The sequence below is a fragment of the Durio zibethinus genome, chromosome 22 (genome assembly GCF_047325235.1).
Source record: "Durio zibethinus cultivar Kanyao isolate XHJ-2024 chromosome 22, ASM4732523v1, whole genome shotgun sequence".
Lineage (NCBI taxonomy): Eukaryota > Viridiplantae > Streptophyta > Magnoliopsida > Malvales > Malvaceae > Durio > Durio zibethinus.
In genome coordinates this window covers 3,641,522-3,661,818 of record NC_143183.1, presented here as the reverse complement: position 1 = coordinate 3,661,818, position 20,297 = coordinate 3,641,522, and the positions used below count along the sequence as shown (strand labels likewise).

General features: G+C 31.7%; 2 protein-coding genes across 3 annotated transcripts; both read left to right on the top strand.

Moving 5' to 3' along the window:
• Positions 1–1,070: 1,070 nt before the first annotated feature.
• Positions 1,071–2,393, top strand: LOC111307035 (uncharacterized). The gene is made up of 2 exons (XM_022905101.2): positions 1,071–1,439; positions 1,702–2,393. Exons 1-2 carry the CDS (start codon positions 1,209–1,211, stop codon positions 2,032–2,034), a joined length of 564 nt encoding a protein of 187 aa, XP_022760836.2. The 5' UTR covers positions 1,071–1,208; the 3' UTR covers positions 2,035–2,393.
• Positions 2,394–3,993: 1,600 nt separating this feature from the next.
• LOC111307767 (lipase class 3 family protein) lies at positions 3,994–14,033 on the top strand. 2 transcript variants are annotated; one of them, XM_089751435.1, is made up of 14 exons: positions 3,994–4,468; positions 4,576–4,717; positions 5,112–5,331; positions 5,423–5,523; positions 6,355–6,476; positions 6,556–6,647; positions 6,971–7,076; positions 7,637–7,791; positions 10,192–10,313; positions 11,314–11,435; positions 12,287–12,384; positions 12,490–12,701; positions 12,928–13,300; positions 13,400–14,033. In XM_089751435.1, exons 1-14 carry the CDS (start codon positions 4,202–4,204, stop codon positions 13,470–13,472), a joined length of 2,205 nt encoding a protein of 734 aa, XP_089607561.1. In that variant the 5' UTR covers positions 3,994–4,201; the 3' UTR covers positions 13,473–14,033. The 2 variants fall into 2 exon arrangements, with proteins under 2 accessions (XP_089607561.1, XP_022761694.1); XM_022905959.2 differs by having other exon boundaries at positions 10,192–10,316.
• Positions 14,034–20,297: the final 6,264 nt, after the last annotated feature.

Genomic DNA, 20,297 nt, shown 5'->3' with positions numbered 1-20,297 from the left:
GTCTTTTGCTTTCCTCATTTACTGCAAAAATTAAGGGTTGCATCCACCAGCAAACATAAAAATTTGCTGCATTTCTTAGTAGCAAAAGTTGTTCAACCAAATTCATCTACACATACGTTGGTGGACCCGAAATCATGCACTTATAGTACCTCTCGATGTAGTTGATTGTTGGTCAGAATACATATATATATATATATTTATAGAACCCTAGGGAAAAATTAGCTTAAATATTATAAATGGATTTTGCTAAAGTGCGAAAATGTTTATCAAATGGAACCTTAATTAGGCCTCATTTAGATTATTCTACTGCGTCGAAAGTGCTACATTCCTTAATCTTACTGTCGTTATGTTATAATCTCATCAAAATCATTTTCACCGTTAATCCAAATGCAAAGTTTAGTGATTGTAGACAGTAGTGAGTTAAACTCTTTGTGAATAAATATCATACTCCAGCCATGCATGGTGTGCCACGGTTGTAGAGTTAAAGGACTGAGTAGCTGAGATGAAATGGTTGTCATGAAGTTTGAAAAGGTACAGGAAAAAATAGGTGAATTGCCAGTCTGATATTTATGGTTTAGGCTATAGTACCTTTCGGATTCAGAAAAAGTCTTCAATAAATTGCATCCTAAATGGTAATAATCATTGTTTCAGGTTATCTAATCTCAAAGGTCACCTCATTTTTTATAAGAGAAACAGTTGATTTCTCTGTTGGCACCATTTCTTGTATATTTGTCATGCAACTGCGTACAGGTAAACGGCTATCAATTTCAAATTCTTACTGGTAATTAATCCACTGAACTGAAGTCATGAAAATTTAAGATCAAGAAAAGAGGGAGTTGGAGGAATTTATGAAGAATTTCCAACAATTTAAATGGTTGGGTTTTGAGGTTGTCATGTTTAGTTCATTTTAAATGTAAGAAGAGAGCAAGATTTGGGAGCATTAAAGTGATTTCTACTTGCCACTTTTAATGCTTGGTCTGTCCTCCTTTTAATGGGGTTTGATGAACCCAATTTAAGAACCCTCTTAAGTATACACACTCTCCTTGCATGACTACTTGTGCAATCCATTTTCTGTTTGATGATCATCCCAATGTTTTAATTTCTTTCATTGGTTTTCTCTTCTCTTCTTTCCTTGTTCTTACTATCCACTGCAGCAAAGAAGAAGATCAGGATTTGAAGGAGTTATTGCTGGTTTTTTCAAGGATATTATGGAACTTACAGAGCTTTCTTTGGCTTCAAACCAATGTGTTGCTGCTGACAAAAGCTGCAATTTTAGTTCATCATCAGATCATCAGGCTGATAATTTCAACATTCCTTCAAAGAAAAGGAAGTTTTTCCCTGATCACTTGCTCAATGCTGGATCACCATTTCAAACTAGTGTTGATCTTCAAGTTAAAGACCCTCTACCTCTAGACTGGGAACAATGCCTTGATCTTGAAGTAATTTTTCTGATCTCTTTCATTATTAATTCCTGTTACAACTGTTTCAATGGTGAATGATGAGATATTGTTTGTTTTAGACCTTTATTATAATCCTATTTCTCACATGCGCATGCGCGGACATACATATATGTCTGTGTCAATATTATGATCATTTGCGATTTCATACAGGAAAAATAAGAAATTCTTTAGAATAATATGTTTGTTTCTAATAACTCAACTAATGATTTGAAAATCTGGGTTGTTTTGATACTTTTTGCAGTCAGGTAGAATGTACTACATGAACAGGAAAACCTTGAAAAAGACCTGGAACTGGCCTACAGATCAGAAGCTAGACCTTGAACTCAACATCTCACCACATTCCAATGGCTCCGAGCAACACGGCGGTTCTATGTCAGTTGAAGACAAACAACATTCCTCAGGCACTAACATGGTGGCTTTGGCATGCTTGAATTGCCATCTCCTTGTCATTCTCTCCAAATCTTCCCCTGCTTGCCCCAACTGCAAGTATGTCCACTCTCTTCCTACCATACAAGCTCAACCACCAAAAGTTTCAACCGTCAAGTCTCCCGCTACCTTAAGCCTCTTGAACTAATCCAAAATCCATCAATCATGTCAAGGTGGAGGCTTTAAGGCATGGAATTATTAAAATCAAAACCCTTTGACAGAACTGGTAACTTTTAGTATAATGAGTTTCAAGGCTGTACTCAAAAACAGTAAATATAATCTGGGAAATAAGTGATCCTTATCATGTAATTGACTTATATATTCTCATTTTGTTTGGTAAGAAGCATTAAATTTGTAGAATGAAGGGTGTGACCAAATATCCGGGCCTTTCAGCAAGAAAGTAATGAGATTTAGCTACTCAAAATTTGCAAGTACAGGGCTTTCAATGACAAATATTGATGTTTCCCCCATTCATTGTCCCCCATTTTGTGGTACAATTTTTAGTTTATGTTTTCACCTTCCCAAATTCATTATTTGATTTATATGATTATTTTCAAGAAATAACATTCAACAGATTCGAAATTCGAATCTCATCATTTATAATCTTTTTTTTTTTTATCCCTGAACAGCAGATTCTCATGTAAAAAAAAATTCCATGAGGTTACTTTGCAATTAATATGTAATGGTATACATAGTTTTATAATGGGATTTTCAGCGTATTTAACCACAAAATTCTGCCTCTGCTTAATGGGGTCACCCTTATGAATATGTTGAGCAGGCTGACATATTAATTAAGGGTTGTTTCAGTTCCCAATGTGCTTGGGATCAGCTATCACTCGTGTGATGAACCCAAGTGCCCCTGAAGTGGAACCAAATGCATCCATATAGCCAGATCTGTAATCATTAAGCCTGTAAGGTTTTCAGGCTGCATTGCATTTAATCGCCAGGACATTTTTCACCTTCTTCTCTTCAGCAATATTCAAACCTACTCCTTTTGTGATCGTAATTGCAATAACTAAATCTGGCGGTGAAATTTTTTATTTTAAGTTACATTTATAATTAAATATTATATTATTGAATAATAAATTAATAAATTATAATTTAATTAAATAATTAAACTCACACACAATTGGATTGAAACTTAAAATTTTATAAAATTATAATTATAATTTATAAATTTTTTTTTCAACCACAGTTTTTTTTTAATCATAATGACTAGCATGACATGCTTTTGGAAAGCTGTCTAAGGCATTTTTCTTGATAAAAAAAGAAATTATATTATTATATTAATTATTTAATTATTAAATTAGAATTGCACGCTCACACTAAGTAGGTGAAAAAATGTTTTAAGCATGAAAAAAGAAAAGTTGTGGGTAATTTTTTTATTTGGAAAGTTATTTTTTTAAAAAAATAAAATTATATATATACCCATAATTTTATTAATCTTTTAATAAATACCCTAATTCAGTTGGTATGATTTAATTTATAACACCAAACACTCTGTTAGAGATATTAATAATAATATAAATGAATATATGAAAAGAAATACTTAAATTTACAAGTGAGTTTAAATTTATATATATATATCTAAAATATATTTTAAAAATATTTTTTTTTATAATTATTAAATAAAATGATAATCTTCAAATTAAGCATCAAAATTTTATATAAAAAAAAACTTTTAATATATTATTAAAAATATAATGAAATTATTTATTATTTTCTCTACTAATATTAAAGACATTTATCCTTTAAAATACTTCGTACATGTAAATAAAAATAAAGAAAGAGATCCGAGAATAAAAATAACAATACAATTTATTAAGGATATAGTTATAATAAAATAAAAATTTGTAATTTTAATTTTATTATAATAATAAATGATTAAAAGTTTAATTTTATTTTCCAATAAAATTTAAAAACTTATTAAGATAATTTTTTTTTTATCTCTTAATAAGCAGTGATGTTAAAAAATAGAATTAAAAAAAAAAACTACAGGGTATATATTCACGTATATATACGTAGCTGATTTGCTCACGTTTGTTGTTTGAATGGTCCGTAGGCTCCAACGTCAAATATAAGCGGTTCCAACGAGGAACAAATAGCTGAGAAAAGCTATAACCAGAATTTCACACCTTCCCCATCTCTTCCAATGGAAATCCTCAGTGCGTGAAACAACCTCCAACCACAAATTTCACGTTCTGCTCTGGATTTCCATTGCATCAAAACAATAAACCACAAAGAACACATATTTATGCATTTCATTGTTTTTAAATTTGATTGAAAAAAGGAAAAAAGAATAATAATTCTCGGGAATGTTGGAAAGCTTGAGATTAACGTCGATTGTTCTCGGAGTTTTGAATTTAGTGGTGGTGGTGTTGGGTGGAATTCTGGTAGCCAGTACATACCCAGGATGTGATCGCCACAAGATTTTACCAATCGTCGCGGTTTCAATGTTGGCTGCTGTTAAAATCGGGACGATGATCAAACTAGGAATTGCCCAAGAAGCTACTGCCAAAACCATAACCGATTCTCCTTCTGAAGCTGACGACCTTGACGCTGTTATTCGCCATGACAGACGGGTATATGCAGCCCTACTCTTTACCAATCAATTAACTTTTCTTATGGCTTTTTTCTAATGTATATATTCAAATCTCAAATGGGTCCTTTTTGTTTTTGGATTGAATAGGTGAAATACAAAACATGGCTTGGTTGGAGCCGGTTTGCCATGGTGGTTACAATGTTGCAAATTTTGGGTGCTTTTTATCTTATGTTTAACGTGGCTAGATATGTTTCTCAAGATGCAAATGTTTCAAGTCAGTGTTTTGTAGGTAAGAATGGTGTGGATTTCATTCTTTTATTATACATTTTTATCTTTTTTATATGTTATTATTTGAATTTCTGAGTTAATAAAGCAAAGTAGAGAAGAGGAGATCTCAACAAACGTTAACTGAGTTCATCAAATTTCCAATACTTAAAACTGTTGATCCTATAGTTTGTTGTTTTGTGATTCTTCCATAATCTAATTCAAAGTTTCAGAAATACTCTGTCAAGCTGGTGAGTTAATTTAAGATTGACTGCGCAGGCAGGAATATAAGTATAGTGATAACTTGATAACCTTTGAAAGACTTAATTTTAATCAATATTAAATTTTGAATGAAAAGATTTTCCTTTCCTAGTTTTAGTAGAAACTTGCCCTCATCTTTGGCAATTTTCGTAATGCAGGACTGGCTGCAAGCAGTAGCGCATGGAAGCGAAAAGTTATGCTTTTATTTATGATCACGGCCTGTTGTATTGCAATTATGCAGTGTTTTGCTGGATCTGACATCTTAAAATGGAGGTTTTTTTATGCAACCCAAGATGATGCATGGAAAGCTCACTATCAAGAGGTATTTGATTATGGAATTCGTGAGGCTTTGTGCTGTCTGGGGCGTGTTGAATACTTGTAGGTACCTTTACAATTTGAAATAAAATGGAGATATTATCGTACAAGCCATTGGATTTTTTTTATTAAATTCTTTCGTTTCTTTGTCTAGAACTGTGTTGGAAGACGATGAAGTATATTCAGTAGCAAAATTACTGGGTGATCTTGTTGCTTACCGTGCATCAGGGACTGGTCATTTGGAACTTTTGACAGGTTCGTTTTCATTTTATGGTTTGCATATTATACATCAAATCAAAAAGGCATTTTGCAATTTCTGTTTTCTTGACATATTGATCAATCTCTGTCGTGAATATTCTTGTGAAATATGTGATTTACTAATGAGCTTCTCTGAAAACTCAGGGACAGTACGGAAATTTGTATACGTTAACCTTTGCTAATCTAGAAGCTAGATACTGTGACTGTTATTAAGTCTAGGGGTTTGCACACGTAACTAGATACTTGATATCTGTACAAAGATATGGATCCAGTAATCAGATGCGTCCCACATGTCAAATTCTAAAAAATTGCAATTCTTTTATGTTTCACAATATAATGAATTCTAATCTTGATATGTTGTGACACCAGAAGAGGTTATCCCAACTTCAATTTCTTTTACCAGCATTATTGTTTCTGTTCTTTTTCTGGTCCTCTGTGACATTTTGCAGCTGCTGCTATATTTTTCAAGCATCTATACTTGAAAGACACTAAAATTGGGCATGCTTTATCTAATAAAAGAAGCAACTATTTTCTTATGAATTTTAGCAAGAAGGCTTAAGCAATATCTATTTCTTATATGGAAAATTTTGTTGGGATTATTACTTGATCTGGTTAAATTCTTACATGTATGATTAATAGTATGCCAACCGTCACTATTTTATATGCTTTCTTTCTATGGGAGTCAAAAGGCAAAAAAAAAAAAGGGTTTTTTTTGGGGGGGGAGGGGTCTGTAGATCTGTCATTAATACAGTCAGTAGCTACTTTTCCATAGTTTTCTTCCACTATTACACTTATTTGCATGACACCTGAGAAGCATCATCTTTTCAGGTCTAGCATTGTTGCAGAAGCATGGCCAATCCCGTAAATCCCATGAATGTTTTGTTGAGGCACCGGTAGAACATGTGCAAGTGGCTGCAGCTTTTCATAAGTTTGCTGAAGCTGCTTATACGGTATTATGATGGAGCATACCTTTTGATTATACTTTCCATAATTTCCATAGTAAACTTAAGCAAAGATTTACAAATGCAGGGCCCTTTGCTTGATTTTGGAAGAAATCCTTTTGTATTTCCATGTGCGTGGCTCTATAGGCAAGGGATTTTGACCCCGTGGAATCGTAACAGGTTGTTAATATAGAGGCAAATTTCACTTGAGCTGCATGATTATCTATATAGCATGATCACACAATTGTAGTTGTAAAAAGTTCAGGATATAAAACCGATGTTGATGCTCCTTTTGTTTATCAAGTTTTCATTTTGTGCAAATTTACACAATCTTATGCATCACATGCTTATGTTAGATATTTGCATGCAATACTTATTCATATTTAAGGATTTAATTTGTACTGTTAAAATAGTAGCTCTTCTCCCCTCTGTACATGTTAGTAATATCTTCTAGAGTCTGTTTTATGCCTCTTTCTTTATATAAGTTCTTCTTTCATTGTTAGGCGTCCTGCCCTTGATGGTGATAACTGGTGGCGAGGTCATGCAGCAGCATTCTTAAAATTTGTCAATTTACCCCCTGAAGTACTTCGGCGAGGTCGTGTTTGTCAAGTAAGTTTACTTTTATTGTTTTGACTTAATCTACATGTTGTAGCATGAACCAGTTCTGATATGTTTATTATCATATGGCTGTTCTAGGCTCTGAATTAAATAGTTACTAGGATAATAGTTTCCAGAAGGTAGTGTTTTAGTGACCACCTAGGTTTCTTCCTGTTTTGAGTATTTATTGCATTTGGTGATTTAGTTATAGTTAGGATATAAACTAGAAGGCTGCTGAGTAAATTGGTTTTTTTTTTTTTTTTTTAATCTTATCTTTGATGCATGATGTAAATTTTTTCTTCTTTTCTTATGCAATCCTAACCATATAGGATATGCAAGCCTACCCCTCTTCACGATGTTGTGTAACCCTATCCTTACAGGGACAAAGAGAATTGAAAATATTACATTGAATAAAAATTTATCTTATCTGATCCAATTCTATGCTCCAAAGTCCAGATGTGGCTTAGAAGATTGCAAACATGCATAATCTTTCAGTTCTGGTGATTTTCAATCATTGTAAGGAATGAGATAATAGGTCTTCACTTCTAACTCCTTGCTACTTTCTGTACCAGAAAAAATGTGAAGCTGCATATTTTGTTGTGGTTTTACATCATCTAAGATCTATAGTGATTGCTGTACGAGGAACTGAGACCCCTGAAGACCTCATAATTGATGGTTTAGGCCGGGAAAGTCCCCTGTCCGTGATGGATTTGGATGGACTGATAAAGTTAGTCTCTCTTTCTCTTTCTCTCTCTCTACCTCCTCTTCCTTTGTGTGTGCATATGTTGGTGCATGTGCATTGCAGCATATGCATGTGCCAAATTTACATACTCAGATTTCCACAAATGCTTATGCATATGGTTGCTGCTCTCATGACTATCTGCCATCCAGTTTAATCATTCTGATCTGTTTCTGGAATGTGGTGACCTGCTGAATTAGTATCTTTGCTACTCTAAACAGTAGCCAGTACCTAGTGGCATCTGTTCTCATGGCATCTGCTAACTGAATTATTTGTTTAGCATACCCTCAAATTTCCAGAAAGTTTGAACAAACACACATCAGTTAAATTAATTTAAACATGTTATTACTTAAAAATGTGTTTGTGCAATTTGTGCTTATCATGAAAGCTGAATGCCAAGTCATAAACTGGAATTATACATACTTTCTATCCAAAGAATTTGAAGTGGTCTGTAATACTATTCTAATAGGATAGTGCCCAAATAACCCTCTTCCCTATTTTCTTTTGTGATGCTTATTATTGAATTGCAAGTTGTGAACTTTTCTTATCTTTGTCCTCTGTTCTTTCTCTTGTTTTCCATGTTTTTAGTTGTTTTTAGCTTGCTCTACTAACTTCTCACATTAGGGAGAGATTGAGGGAAGTGAGAGACAAAATGTGAATTCTGAACATGCTCCTAAATTTACACATTATAGATTTGACATGATTTGAAGAAAACCCATTGTCTTGTAAGTAGTCTTCATCATCTCTATAGCTGGTCTTTTTGCATGTTAATCTATGTTAAGTAGTTTTTTTAGCTAATTCTTTTTTTATCTTTTTCCTTTAAATACAATTCTTGTTTCAGTCTAGAAAATAAAACATATAAAGCTGCATAGATCCATTGGCAGTCAGTTTTACAGTTACTCTATAATATAGAATATTCATGTACTATGAGATTCTTTAGGGTGATTTCTTCAACATTTATTGATGTTAAGCAATAAAATGAAAATTCTGATGTAATGCAGTATGAGATGTTGTATAGGCACCTTGACTTGAGAAATTTCATGACAAATTTATAATAAACCCTCTTAGAGTCATGTTTCATCTATTTAACAAAACTTTAATGGTAATATACATTGCACAGCACCTTGTGCTGTTAACTGTGGCTCCTATTGAAGCTGTTGACTGTTTTCATATCTTATCAACATAATGTTGCACCAATGTACAAACTCAGTTTATTGAAATGTACAGGTGTGCATAATCGAAATCATTTATCTTATGGTTTTCAAAATGATATTAGAACTTCTGTATTTATATTTTTTGTCAATGGAATACTGTAGTTGAAATATGTGCTGTATGTGAACTAAATGATATTTGTGAATTTTTTTGGTACAAGAGGAGATTCCTTTGACTTGAACCTAGTAAGTACCTTATCTAGAAAGTCATGTTGCCTTGCACTTGAGCTGGGTTTAAGTAATATAATCAAGCTCAGCTCGTTAAATTTCAATAAACTTGTTTGGCTAAAGTTTGGTTAAATGAGCACAGTTCAAGATCGTGAAAGAGAATCAAAATATCTGTTCCCTATGTTTCAAATCAACATCCAAAATTAATTGATGATGAGATGATAATATTGATTATGATGATAAATGCCTTTAATGAACAAAGAAGTTGCAAAAGTAGGAACCAAGTTATCGAAGGTGTAGAACTGGCATATCATATAGCTCAGTGCAACTTAACCAAATAAATTTTAGGATCCTAGGATTCTAGTTTGGAGGAGGAGAGAGGTATGTGAGTAACTGTCCGGTGAAAACAGAACAGAATGGAAACAGTGGTGTGGACTAGGGGTTTAAATGATTAAGGGAGGGGAGATGGGAGCTGCAACTGCAGCACTAGATGGGTTGACAAGAGTGAGAATTAGGAAAAACCAACCCAAGTATTAGGATATTACATTTCCTTAGAAAATAAACAAGTAAAGAATGAGAATTATAAAACTATAATGACCCAAGCTGACAAATTTTTTAACTTGACTTGTTTATTAAGTGTTGTTTTTAAAACTGTTCAAACTTGTTAATTTAACTTAATAGCAAATAAACCAGGCTTGTTCGTTAGCTGTTCAATGAAATTATTGGTTCATTTACAACCCCAATGATGATATCCACCAAATGGAATTTTATCATTTTAAGTGCGATCTAAGATATGAAATTTTACAGGATCAATGCGCTTCCTACTGAAATTCTTTTCTCTAGGATTGCCTCATTCTTTCTTCTGGCTTTGCCAAACATCATAACTCTTTTTCCCTCCAAATTAACTAATAGCCTCACCATTGGTATTAAAATATAAGTATTTATGCTATTCTATTTTGTTTTGTTTACTGGTGTCTCTAACCAATTTCACATGTTTTCCTCTTTGCAGTAGCAGTTATATTGACCCTTCTGTCAAGCAACGTGTAGAATCATCTTTCCCACACTATGGGCATTCAGGTATAGTAGAAGCTGCCCGGGATCTTTACACACAGATTGAAGGATTCTCTGGAGGTGGTAAGGAGATTGCTATTTTTGTTCTTGTTATTAGCACAACTGCTTTTAGTGTTATTGCTACTATTACCATTTTGAGGTATATTTTGACAAGCGATGTAAAGGAGTCAATTCAGAATTCTCACACCAAATTTATTGATTTGGTTGAGCAGCTGGTGCTCCAAAATTTCTCCGGATTTTAACAAGTACTTTGGAGGTCCCAAAATTTCAGCACCATTTCCATCTTTCCGGCTGTCTAAAACTATTGTCCTTACAGAGTCTTCATTGCCCCTGCCTTCACTAAGCAGTACCAACATTACCATCTCACCTAAAAAAATCATCACTAACAGAAGAAACTCACTGCTTCCAACTCTGTAGAGTGATGTCCTCCAATGACCAGTTTATGCTACCGCATTCTTATCTGTTACACTGCACCCTATATACACACAGCCACAATTTTCCCTTCTGTTGTAGGTTGACCATCTGTTGCAATATTTTTAGAAGGGTTAAAAAGAGCAAAGCCTAAAGACTACAAAATTGAATCTATTTTTGGTTTTAATTTATGCATAAACATCTGTATGGTCCTGTTAAGTTACATTTCATTTTCCTTTGATTTTGTGAGCGAAGATCACTGTTTTACTGTCGTGATTTGCTGAAGGCAGTCTACGGAAGTAGTCCATGCATTTTATTTTTCATGTTGGTATTGCATAATTAGATTGAGACATGAGCTTTTATTGCCAAGAAACAGTTCATTTATAACATTTCAAATATAATGTGCTTTTAAAGAGGTTTTAATGTTAATCTTTCTAATGAGGGGACAGGGGACTGACAGGACAATTGCTTAAGCCAAATGCTCAAAAAAAAAAAAAAAAAAAAGAAATGGTGTAAGAACACGAGAGAAACAAATGAAAAGAAGATACTGCATGTATAAGCTGTAATTTTGCTAAATCAATTCTAAACTACAGTGTATTATGCCTTAGCTTTCATATCTGATCTCTGTGGAATGCAAATGGTGATGCAGAATGTCGGTCAGGTGGCTTCCTTTCCTCATTGCTGGGAACTGGATGTGAATGTGAAGGTTATAGCATACGAATAGTTGGGCATTCCTTAGGAGGTGCAATTGCTGCATTGCTAGGAATAAGAGTACGCTTTCCCTTGCTCCACTGATGTGATATTCTGCAATTTGTTTATATGCCATGCTGAATGATTGAATTAGACATAAGCCCATAAAAACAAGGTTTAGATAAACATCTATTTTGTGCCCACTGAATATGGCCATAATATCCCCCTCTCACTCTTTTTGCATCTTCTCTTCAAAGTGCAGATTGTTAAGTGACTTGCATGTCAGTAGAGATCAAGATGAATCCATATTTATTAACCATGGGAAAGTAGAAAGGAGGGTAAATTTCACTTAATATGACCTGACTGGTTTCTAAAAGAATCTCTCTACTTGAATTTGAGGATACTTGCTAAAATTTGAAAGGACTTGGTTGAATAGCATGTAAATTTTAGGTTATTTGGGCCCTAACTTATGAGATTGGATCACTTTACGTGATTTAAAAGGCATCTACATTTATGTTTCCATGTGTTCTAGTCTTCTAGATCATCCTCCACAGAGTTTTGTATTATCTGTGTCTTAAAGGTATATTTCATCTTCAAACTGTTTCATTTCTTCTGAAGATATGATGCATTGCTTTCTCTTTGGAAATGTTTGTACAGAGATATGTACCATAATGTTCTTTTGTATCTTCATCCTCCTACCCTCTAAAAGATCAATATGAATTGATAGATTTGCTAGTGTATAAAATTTGAGGGAGTGAGGGTCAAACTGCTCCCACCCCAGTGAATCCATCATTTAGCAGTACCATAATAAATACGAGGAGAAAAGAGAAGGAAAAGACAAAAAGAAATTAATAATCATTTCTTTAACTGGAAAAGCTTGTTTCACTTACTATTTTATGCTCAAGTTTTTTTCCTTTGCTTTCCATGTGCAGCTATATCAGCAATTCCCAAATTTACATGTTTATTCCTATGGACCTCTTCCATGCGTTGATTCAGTTGTGGCAGATGCATGTTCAGATTTTGTAACAAGGTAATTCTGAATGCAATCATGCTGCTAAATATTTAAAGGCAAGATAACCTGTTTTATCCAGAAATTTATTGTTTTTTTCATTGTAAGTGTTTGAGCTTTCTGCAGCATTATACACAACAATGAATTTTCTACCCGCCTTTCAGTTGGATCGATCCTACGGCTTCGTGCAGCTGCAATAACAGCACTATCAGAAAATACCAAAACTGATATGGCCTTGATTTTCAGACTTGCACGGCAATTTCTTTATGCAAGCAATTCTCATAGAACTAAGATTGAGGCAAAGGATACAGCCAAATATTCTTCTGGAACAAGCACAGGTGAAGTATTGAAATGATAGTAAAGATAACTTTGTGATTATTCAAATAAATGACATGAGATAGAAAAAATGCAAAATTGCTAATTTGCCATCATGGTAGAGGGCAATCTTTTGCTGCCACCTATCCATGGAAGTTGAACCTATTTGTATGTAAAGTTTGATGCTTAAACTATGGGGGGGGGGGGGGGGGTGCATAAGTTTTACTAAAGGATTGACTACTTCTGCAGAGATCAAGGATCAAGGTCAGGAGTTTTCCCTCTGTCATGAGACTGACAGGAGACAAAATCTTGTTGACATTGCCGATGACGATTTCATCAATCCTTTTGCTGCTGATCTAAACCAATCAGATGATCCAATATCTCAGTTTATGGAAACTGCCTCCAGATCTGAAAATGGGTCATCCAGTGGTCCTGTTGAGATGTTTCTACCAGGCCTTCTAATTCATATAGTACCTCAACAACAAAACTTAAATAACTTACTGTGGAATAGCTGGAGAGTCCAAGAGAACATGAGGAAGTATAAAGCTTTCTTAGTAAACCGAGAATACTTAAAAGATATTGTAGTTTCACCTAATATGTTCTTTGACCATCTACCCTGGAGGTATGACTACTGATCTCATTCATGCTTATTTGATCTTTTTTCCTTATAACATTTTGGTTGAAAGGAGCAAAAGTTATGATAATTTTGATTTTTCTTCAGATGTAACAATGCCATGAAAAAGGTCTTGGAAGCTGAAAATGTCGCAGCATTGGATGTATCTCACATTGTGTGACTCACATCTTTTTGAGGCCAACTAAGAACGTGATGATATTGGCTGTGGTGTATTCAGCTCCGTTGATTTTATTCATGCTACATCTGAAGTGTAGTTTAGTGGAAGAGGAAAACACTGACTGCCATCTGCTAATGGAGTATCCTGCAGCTCGATACTCTGTATCTGGAAAGCGTAGAAGAGTGAATATTCAGTTCCCTTTTCTTGCACAATCTGGAGTTGAGGTACTGGTTTAATTTCCAAATTCCATATTCTGTCACCATGGCTTTGATTCAGAAGAAGCTTTAAACCCAACTGACCCCTGTTTTGCTATACTCCTTTCTCTCTCCCCCCACAACTACCTTCAGAAGAATGTAATTTAAATACTAATTTGGCTAAAATTTTGCCCTGTATCTAAACAAAATAGCTGATACTGCAAAAACAGTTTCTTTTATTGTCAAAGGACTCATAGGCTATCAAGTTGGTGGGATCGTGTTGTATAGTGTGAACTACATATAAAATGTATAAAAGTTACAAATTTATAGTGTAAGCATCAATTTAAGTAAAGTTCATTCTTCATCTTCATGAATTAACTTATATTCTTGGCTATAGTTGTTGATTTCTCTCCGATCACACCGAATCGTCAGATGTATCAGCTTTTTTTGAACAAAAAAAGGCAAATACGACAAGTTTTTTACACCTTGAGATATTGCATTGCTTCCCATGGAGTAGATCTGTCAATTTGTGTACACTTGTCGTTTCTTTCATATCAAATATGAAAATTATCGAATCATAATTCATATAGATATAAAAAAATCAGAACATATATTTTGGTCTTTGCTAAATCTGTAAATGGTTTTTATCAAAATTTTAAATCTTTTCTCTTTAATTTTTTTTATATTGTTTTTGTGTTGTGTTAGTGTCTATCTAAAATTGTCAAAGTCTACAATTGAGCGCTTGACATCAGGTACTGTTAGCATCAAGATGTAACACTTGCACCATTTGAAGTTTAGGTTTTCTTACTACCAAGAACGCAAGAACTGGTTTCAGCGTTGAATATATGTCTTTAGGATGAAAACCAATGGTTTCATGATCAAACATTTGAACTGGGTTTCCAATTCTTGATATGAAATATGACTTAGATATGTCAATTTTTTTTTTTTTTTTAACAAAGGAAGCTGTAACTTGAAGATTTTGTGTTTACATGAATCGGATAAATTAAATTTTCAAATTTGATACGTCAATTATATTCAAGATATTAGAAAAAAAATTTGGATATTAAACCTTTCTCTCCAAAAAAAATAAAATAAAAATCATTACTATTAAATATAATTTATTTTCTTAATGTTAACAATAATCAAAACTAATACTCTTATACGATTATTTTTTAATAATCCTAAATAATCCTACTCTGGTTGCCTTCTAAATGCAATTTCATCGACCTAATCCTTACTATAAAAAATTGTCTAATTATCAAAATTGTCTTATAATGTAATTGTTTCATGATTTTATTATTATTTTTCTTATTATTATCTTTATATACGGTAAATTTAATTTAATTTTCAAGTTATATTAATCATTTTGTGTTTGAATATTTTTTATTAAAGAAATCATAATTTAAAAATATTTTAAAAATTATAAATATTAAAATTTAAATATCAGATTTATTAAATAACATCTAATTGGATCAAATCTATGTTACGAACAATTTAACCATAATATGGACACATTTTCGAACCGAATAGACGTAATTTCCTTTTCATGTCGCCTCATTGTTTGAAAAAGGTGTTACGATGAAACACATTGCCCATCTTTTTGTCACAGGCTTCTTCCCATTTCTAGCTATTTAGGTCAAATTACTAAAACACATTTCCATAATCAAAACGGTTGAACCAGCTTTTACAATGTGATAATTATTTCATTTATGATAAAATTTTTAACATTATTTTAATATTTTTTCAATGTACATGTAAACCCTTTAAAAAAGGAAAAAAAAACTTTTAAATATAATTATAATATCCATTATTAATTCACCATTTGTTTGGTTTTAATACTTAAGAATTACCTTTGGTAATTTTCACTATTTGAAACAATAAGCAAAAGTGGCTTAGGGTATAAAACTAAATAAAATTCTCCAAAAAGTAAAAAAAAAAAAAAAAATATTCTTAAAATATCTCATAAATCAAACTGTTTCCTTTTAACATGGAATTTAAAATTTTTAAAAATTTTAAGTTCTATTAGTTGAATCACAAAAAATATATATATATTGAAATATCTTTTTGTCCAATGATAATTTGATATCTACGATCCATATTTACGTAATTTACTCCAAAAAATTTATAAATTTTAAATTTTAAATCTGTAATTTTTAAAAATTGCTCCAACATGCATATCATATGAATTAATATTAAATTGATATAATTTTAATTTGATAAATCAACAGTTCACATTAAGATGTCCTCACTTACCTAAAAAAGTGGAGAGCAAACCATTCACAGTAAAATCTAACTAGGACATGACAATCCAAAATCACACTTAGTAATCAATTTTGACTTTGTAATATTGAATTGACAGTGAGAGAGAGAGAGAGTAATAATCTGTTTTTTTTTTCTTTCTTGCAAAAGCCTAAAATCTGCAATAGATTTTGTAGTGAAACAAAGTGACAAGAAAACAACAAAAATTTCGTCTCACCCCATGAGTATCACGATCCACAAAAATTTGAGGTAGCCGAAGGACAAGCCTTCACATCAAAGGGACCATTTTTTTTTCTTCGACGCTGCTATCATGTTGTCACCTGATTTTAATTGCAGAAGCCACCACGAAATACATCAAAATAGTTACCTTAATTTTTGTCAATTTGGCATTGTTTCTAGTTTATCCTATTAAAAAAAAAGTGAATTTTAATTTAAGTGAAAATTATAATTATAATAAACCTAATGTAATTATTATTTTCCATAAAAATAACCAATAAACTAATTCGCATATAATTAAAAATATAATTATTTTATATTATAATTATAATTATTTTAAACGGACATAAATTATTTTGTTAAGCTTGCGACTGAAATTTAAAAATTTCATAATAAAAAATTAAATGAGATAAATTATTTTTTTAATTTTTCCTACCTTGAATTTTAAATTAACGTGGAAGAGACAATGAAAGACTTGAGAAGGCTCACCGCCCAATTTCTGAAAACCAACCTATCAAAACAAAAGTACTAAATAAGACACTTGCTTTATTGCTTGTCAGCATTTCATGGTGCTGGGCTGTTTGTCAGCATTTCCATGGTGTTGGGCTGTTGGGCGGTTTCTCTAAAATTTTCAGACATTCAGATATCTCTTGTCGTGTCAGAAAGCTAAATTTAACATGGACATGACGTAACAAATTTTAGAAAGCCGAAATATTGTTTTGCCAATTTCATGTTCCACGCTAAATACCCAACCACTTTTCTAACAAACAAAAGGTAATGAAATAAAAACGGCTAATTAGTTTGAAATGCCCATGTGGGTTCAAACTGAATGTGTAAAATTTAAATTTAATTGGATAAAAAAATTATAAGTGTCAAAATTTAATTTTCAAATTTATTAAATGCATATTATTTTTTAAAAATAATTATATAAATTAATCTAATAAAATTGTAATTTATAATTTTAATGTCTTAAATCATAATTTTGTTTTTTTCAAATATCATGTATGCAAAATATAAATTATGAGTGTTCGATTTAATGATTGATGATGTAAATAAAAATATTTAAAGAATTGAATCTCTTGTCTCCTAATAAAAATTTTCTAAAACATAGATAATTAATTTTTATGTTAGGAATTTCATATTAGGAAGTTTGAATCAATGCATGATTACATTGGACAGTCACCTTCCCTTGCTCAAACTTAAGAAAAAAAAAAAGAGCATTAATTAATAAATAATATGACAAATTAATTAGGAGTATAAAAAAAACTACTTAAGACCATTCTTATTTTTTCTTTTTGGTCACTAAGACCATTCTAATTTTGCAAACTTGCCAATTGCCATAAAAATAAGACCAAAAAGAGTAGAAACCAAGAATTCATAAAAGAAACCATCAACAGAATAACAGATATATCATTTTATTAATATGAAAGACATATATGACCAATTATCCAAAAAGTCCAATTCAAAATAACTATTTATTCAAAAAGTCTAAATTAATGAAAAAACCCAATTTGGGTATTTGAAAATTCTATTATATCACATAATTTCCTTAATTATTTTATTCTTTTGGAGATATCCCATAGAAAAGTAGTAGTTGATGTCAATCGTTACTAAGGTTTCATTGCGATTGAAAAAAAAATTAATGTAACTACGAATAAAAAAAAATTTAATGAGAAATTTATGTTAATTTGATTTCATTAAAGTTGATATTTGAATTTAATTGAAAGTACGATGAGCTTAATCACCAATGTGATGGAGTCTAAACAGGGACTAAAGTTATTACATAGAAGAATATTGTTGTTGCAATATTTTTAACCTTAATCTCCACTAAAAAGAGGACCACATTGGAGGAAATTTTCTTTGATCATCTTGCCTTCAACAAGTTCATTGTATGGATTTTTCTGTTCAAACTCTACTAACTCTAAAAATGACAACTATTTCATGGCGGCAATGTGAATCTCCCTAACTTGATAGAGAAAGGAAAAAAGGAACAATTGAAAGATCAACCCACAGTCAAGTAAACAAAATCCCAAATATCTTATCTAAAAAAAAAGGGATTTCAATGGTTTTGCCCCCATTAGAGATAATGTAATGGTAAAGAGTAGGAAAGTGTGCCTTCTAGGAAAAAGCCTAAAAATACTTTAGTAACAAAGTTACGAGTTTTTTTGAATAATAAAAGGTGACCTTGCATGAAGTAAAGGCCAAATACAATGGAGAATGAGACTATTTTTTTGTTGATAGGAGAAAATGGGGAGAACTCAATTCAAACCAGGATTGAAAAAAGACTATAGAAACGTATTAGACTAGACAAATTTTTTTTTCTTTTGCATGCTCGTCAACAGCCTTTTTGTTTCTTTATTTGCAGCCAATAAAATTAAAATTTACTTTTTAACGATTAGGGCTTGACAATCTTGAATGTAGAAGGCAGCCATTTGTATATATGTTTATCAGCAGCATTGCCTCATTTCCATGCAAATTCATAAAATTATCTTTGCTTTTCTGCCCTAAGACATTGCTAAATCATGAATGTAATATACTCTTGTTACTTTCGGTTCTTGATTGGGACATTACTTTCAGTGTGTGGTTTATGGGAACCATTCATGTCAATTATTTGATAGAAAAAAAAAAAAAAAAGCAAAAAAGCTTTAATTAAAGTTTAGCTCAACTTTCTATCAGACAGAAAGTTTAGTTCAATAAAGTTTTTAAATTTTGTGGACAAAAATAAAAGATAATCATGTATTATTCCTTTTTATAATTTTAATTTTTTAAAATATATTATAAAAATGCGTATTAAACTTTTAATCCCGTTGATAGAGTTTAAAAATTTTACCGTCATGAATTGCACGATAATTCATATATATTCATCTTTGTCACTAATTTGTATATATCTTTTCAGTTCAATTTGTAATGAAACATTTAGTTAAAGATATGGAAGCATTTAGTTAATTTGAGTTGTAGAAGAAGTAGTTTTTTTTTTTTCCTCATTTCCTCAAATACTTGCATAACTTATTAATACCAGTCCAAGTCCAAACATTATATATTTTTTAAAAACTTTTCTTTCACATTAATTCTATATATTTCTCACTATTTTTTCCATTCACTTTATATATTTTCTAGACATATCAAAAATGTCAAAGCTAGTACCATGTTGTACTTCATTTTACTTCTTTTACTCATTTTCTTTCTTAATCACTATTTTCCAAGATCAATGGGGAGAAATCAAATTCCAAAAAATGAAAAGTCTATAAAAAGAAATATTTGTACATGATCAAATTTTCTTTTCATATTTTCCATGAGCATACCATTATTATTCAATGTTTTGAACAAGAAAAAGACAGTGGAATTCGTTATTCATATGTAGTTGAATTGGACGGCCAAAGAAAATTCTTCAATTTTCCTTTTCATAATTCCTTTTCTCTTTTTTTTTTTACTTTTTATTTTCTTGGCAAGAATGGCTAGAATCGCAATGTGTAGTGAGCCAGGCTCCGGGCTGGGGACACGATCTTTGCATGGGACCTGACAAAATTTGTCAGCCAAATGCTATGACCTTTCTTTCATCGTTACTAAGGCTAAATGTTATTTTAAAATTTAATTACAAAATAAAAAATTTTCTCGTTCATCGATGATTTTATTGTCAAGATTATAAGAATGATACATACTTTTTAAAATATAATAAAAATTTTTTAAAAATAAAAAATGTGATAATCTCGTAATTTCATTTGAAGAGTTAAAAAATTCAATGTCATCCTTAATTAATATTGTTGACGGTGTTTTTGGGTTGTCATAACTAGAAGGAAAAAGATGAGGTAGAACAGAAATATGACTGTGATCTGCAACCAGAAAACACAGTTAGGGATCATTAGAGTTGTTACTCTAGACGTGCTCTGACACTCAAATCAGTCCCGAGGTAAGGAGGGAAGGAAGGAAAGAAGTTGGGAAGGATGAAGTGTGTAGTGGAAGTTTTCCATGGAGGAAAAGGCTTGGAGTGTAATGGTTATATGGGTAGTCTTCCAATTACCTTATGTGTGAGGCCAGTAATTTGATTGAGATAGTGAATAGTTGATAAGATATTTACGTGAAATTAAAAAAAAATTCATTTGGGTAGCTATTAGTCACATTTAATGATCTTAAATTGGTATAAATCATATTTAATAATTTC

Coding starts and splice junctions, on each gene's coding strand:
- LOC111307035 (XM_022905101.2), top strand. CDS start 1,209: ATGGAACTTACAGAGCTTTCTTTGGCTTCAAACCAATGTGTTGCTGCT. Junction 1,440..1,701: donor AACAATGCCTTGATCTTGAA/GTAATTTTTCTG, acceptor TACTTTTTGCAG/TCAGGTAGAATGTACTACAT.
- LOC111307767 (XM_022905959.2), top strand. CDS start 4,202: ATGTTGGAAAGCTTGAGATTAACGTCGATTGTTCTCGGAGTTTTGAAT. Junction 4,469..4,575: donor TTATTCGCCATGACAGACGG/GTATATGCAGCC, acceptor TGGATTGAATAG/GTGAAATACAAAACATGGCT. Junction 6,648..6,970: donor ACCCCGTGGAATCGTAACAG/GTTGTTAATATA, acceptor TTTCATTGTTAG/GCGTCCTGCCCTTGATGGTG.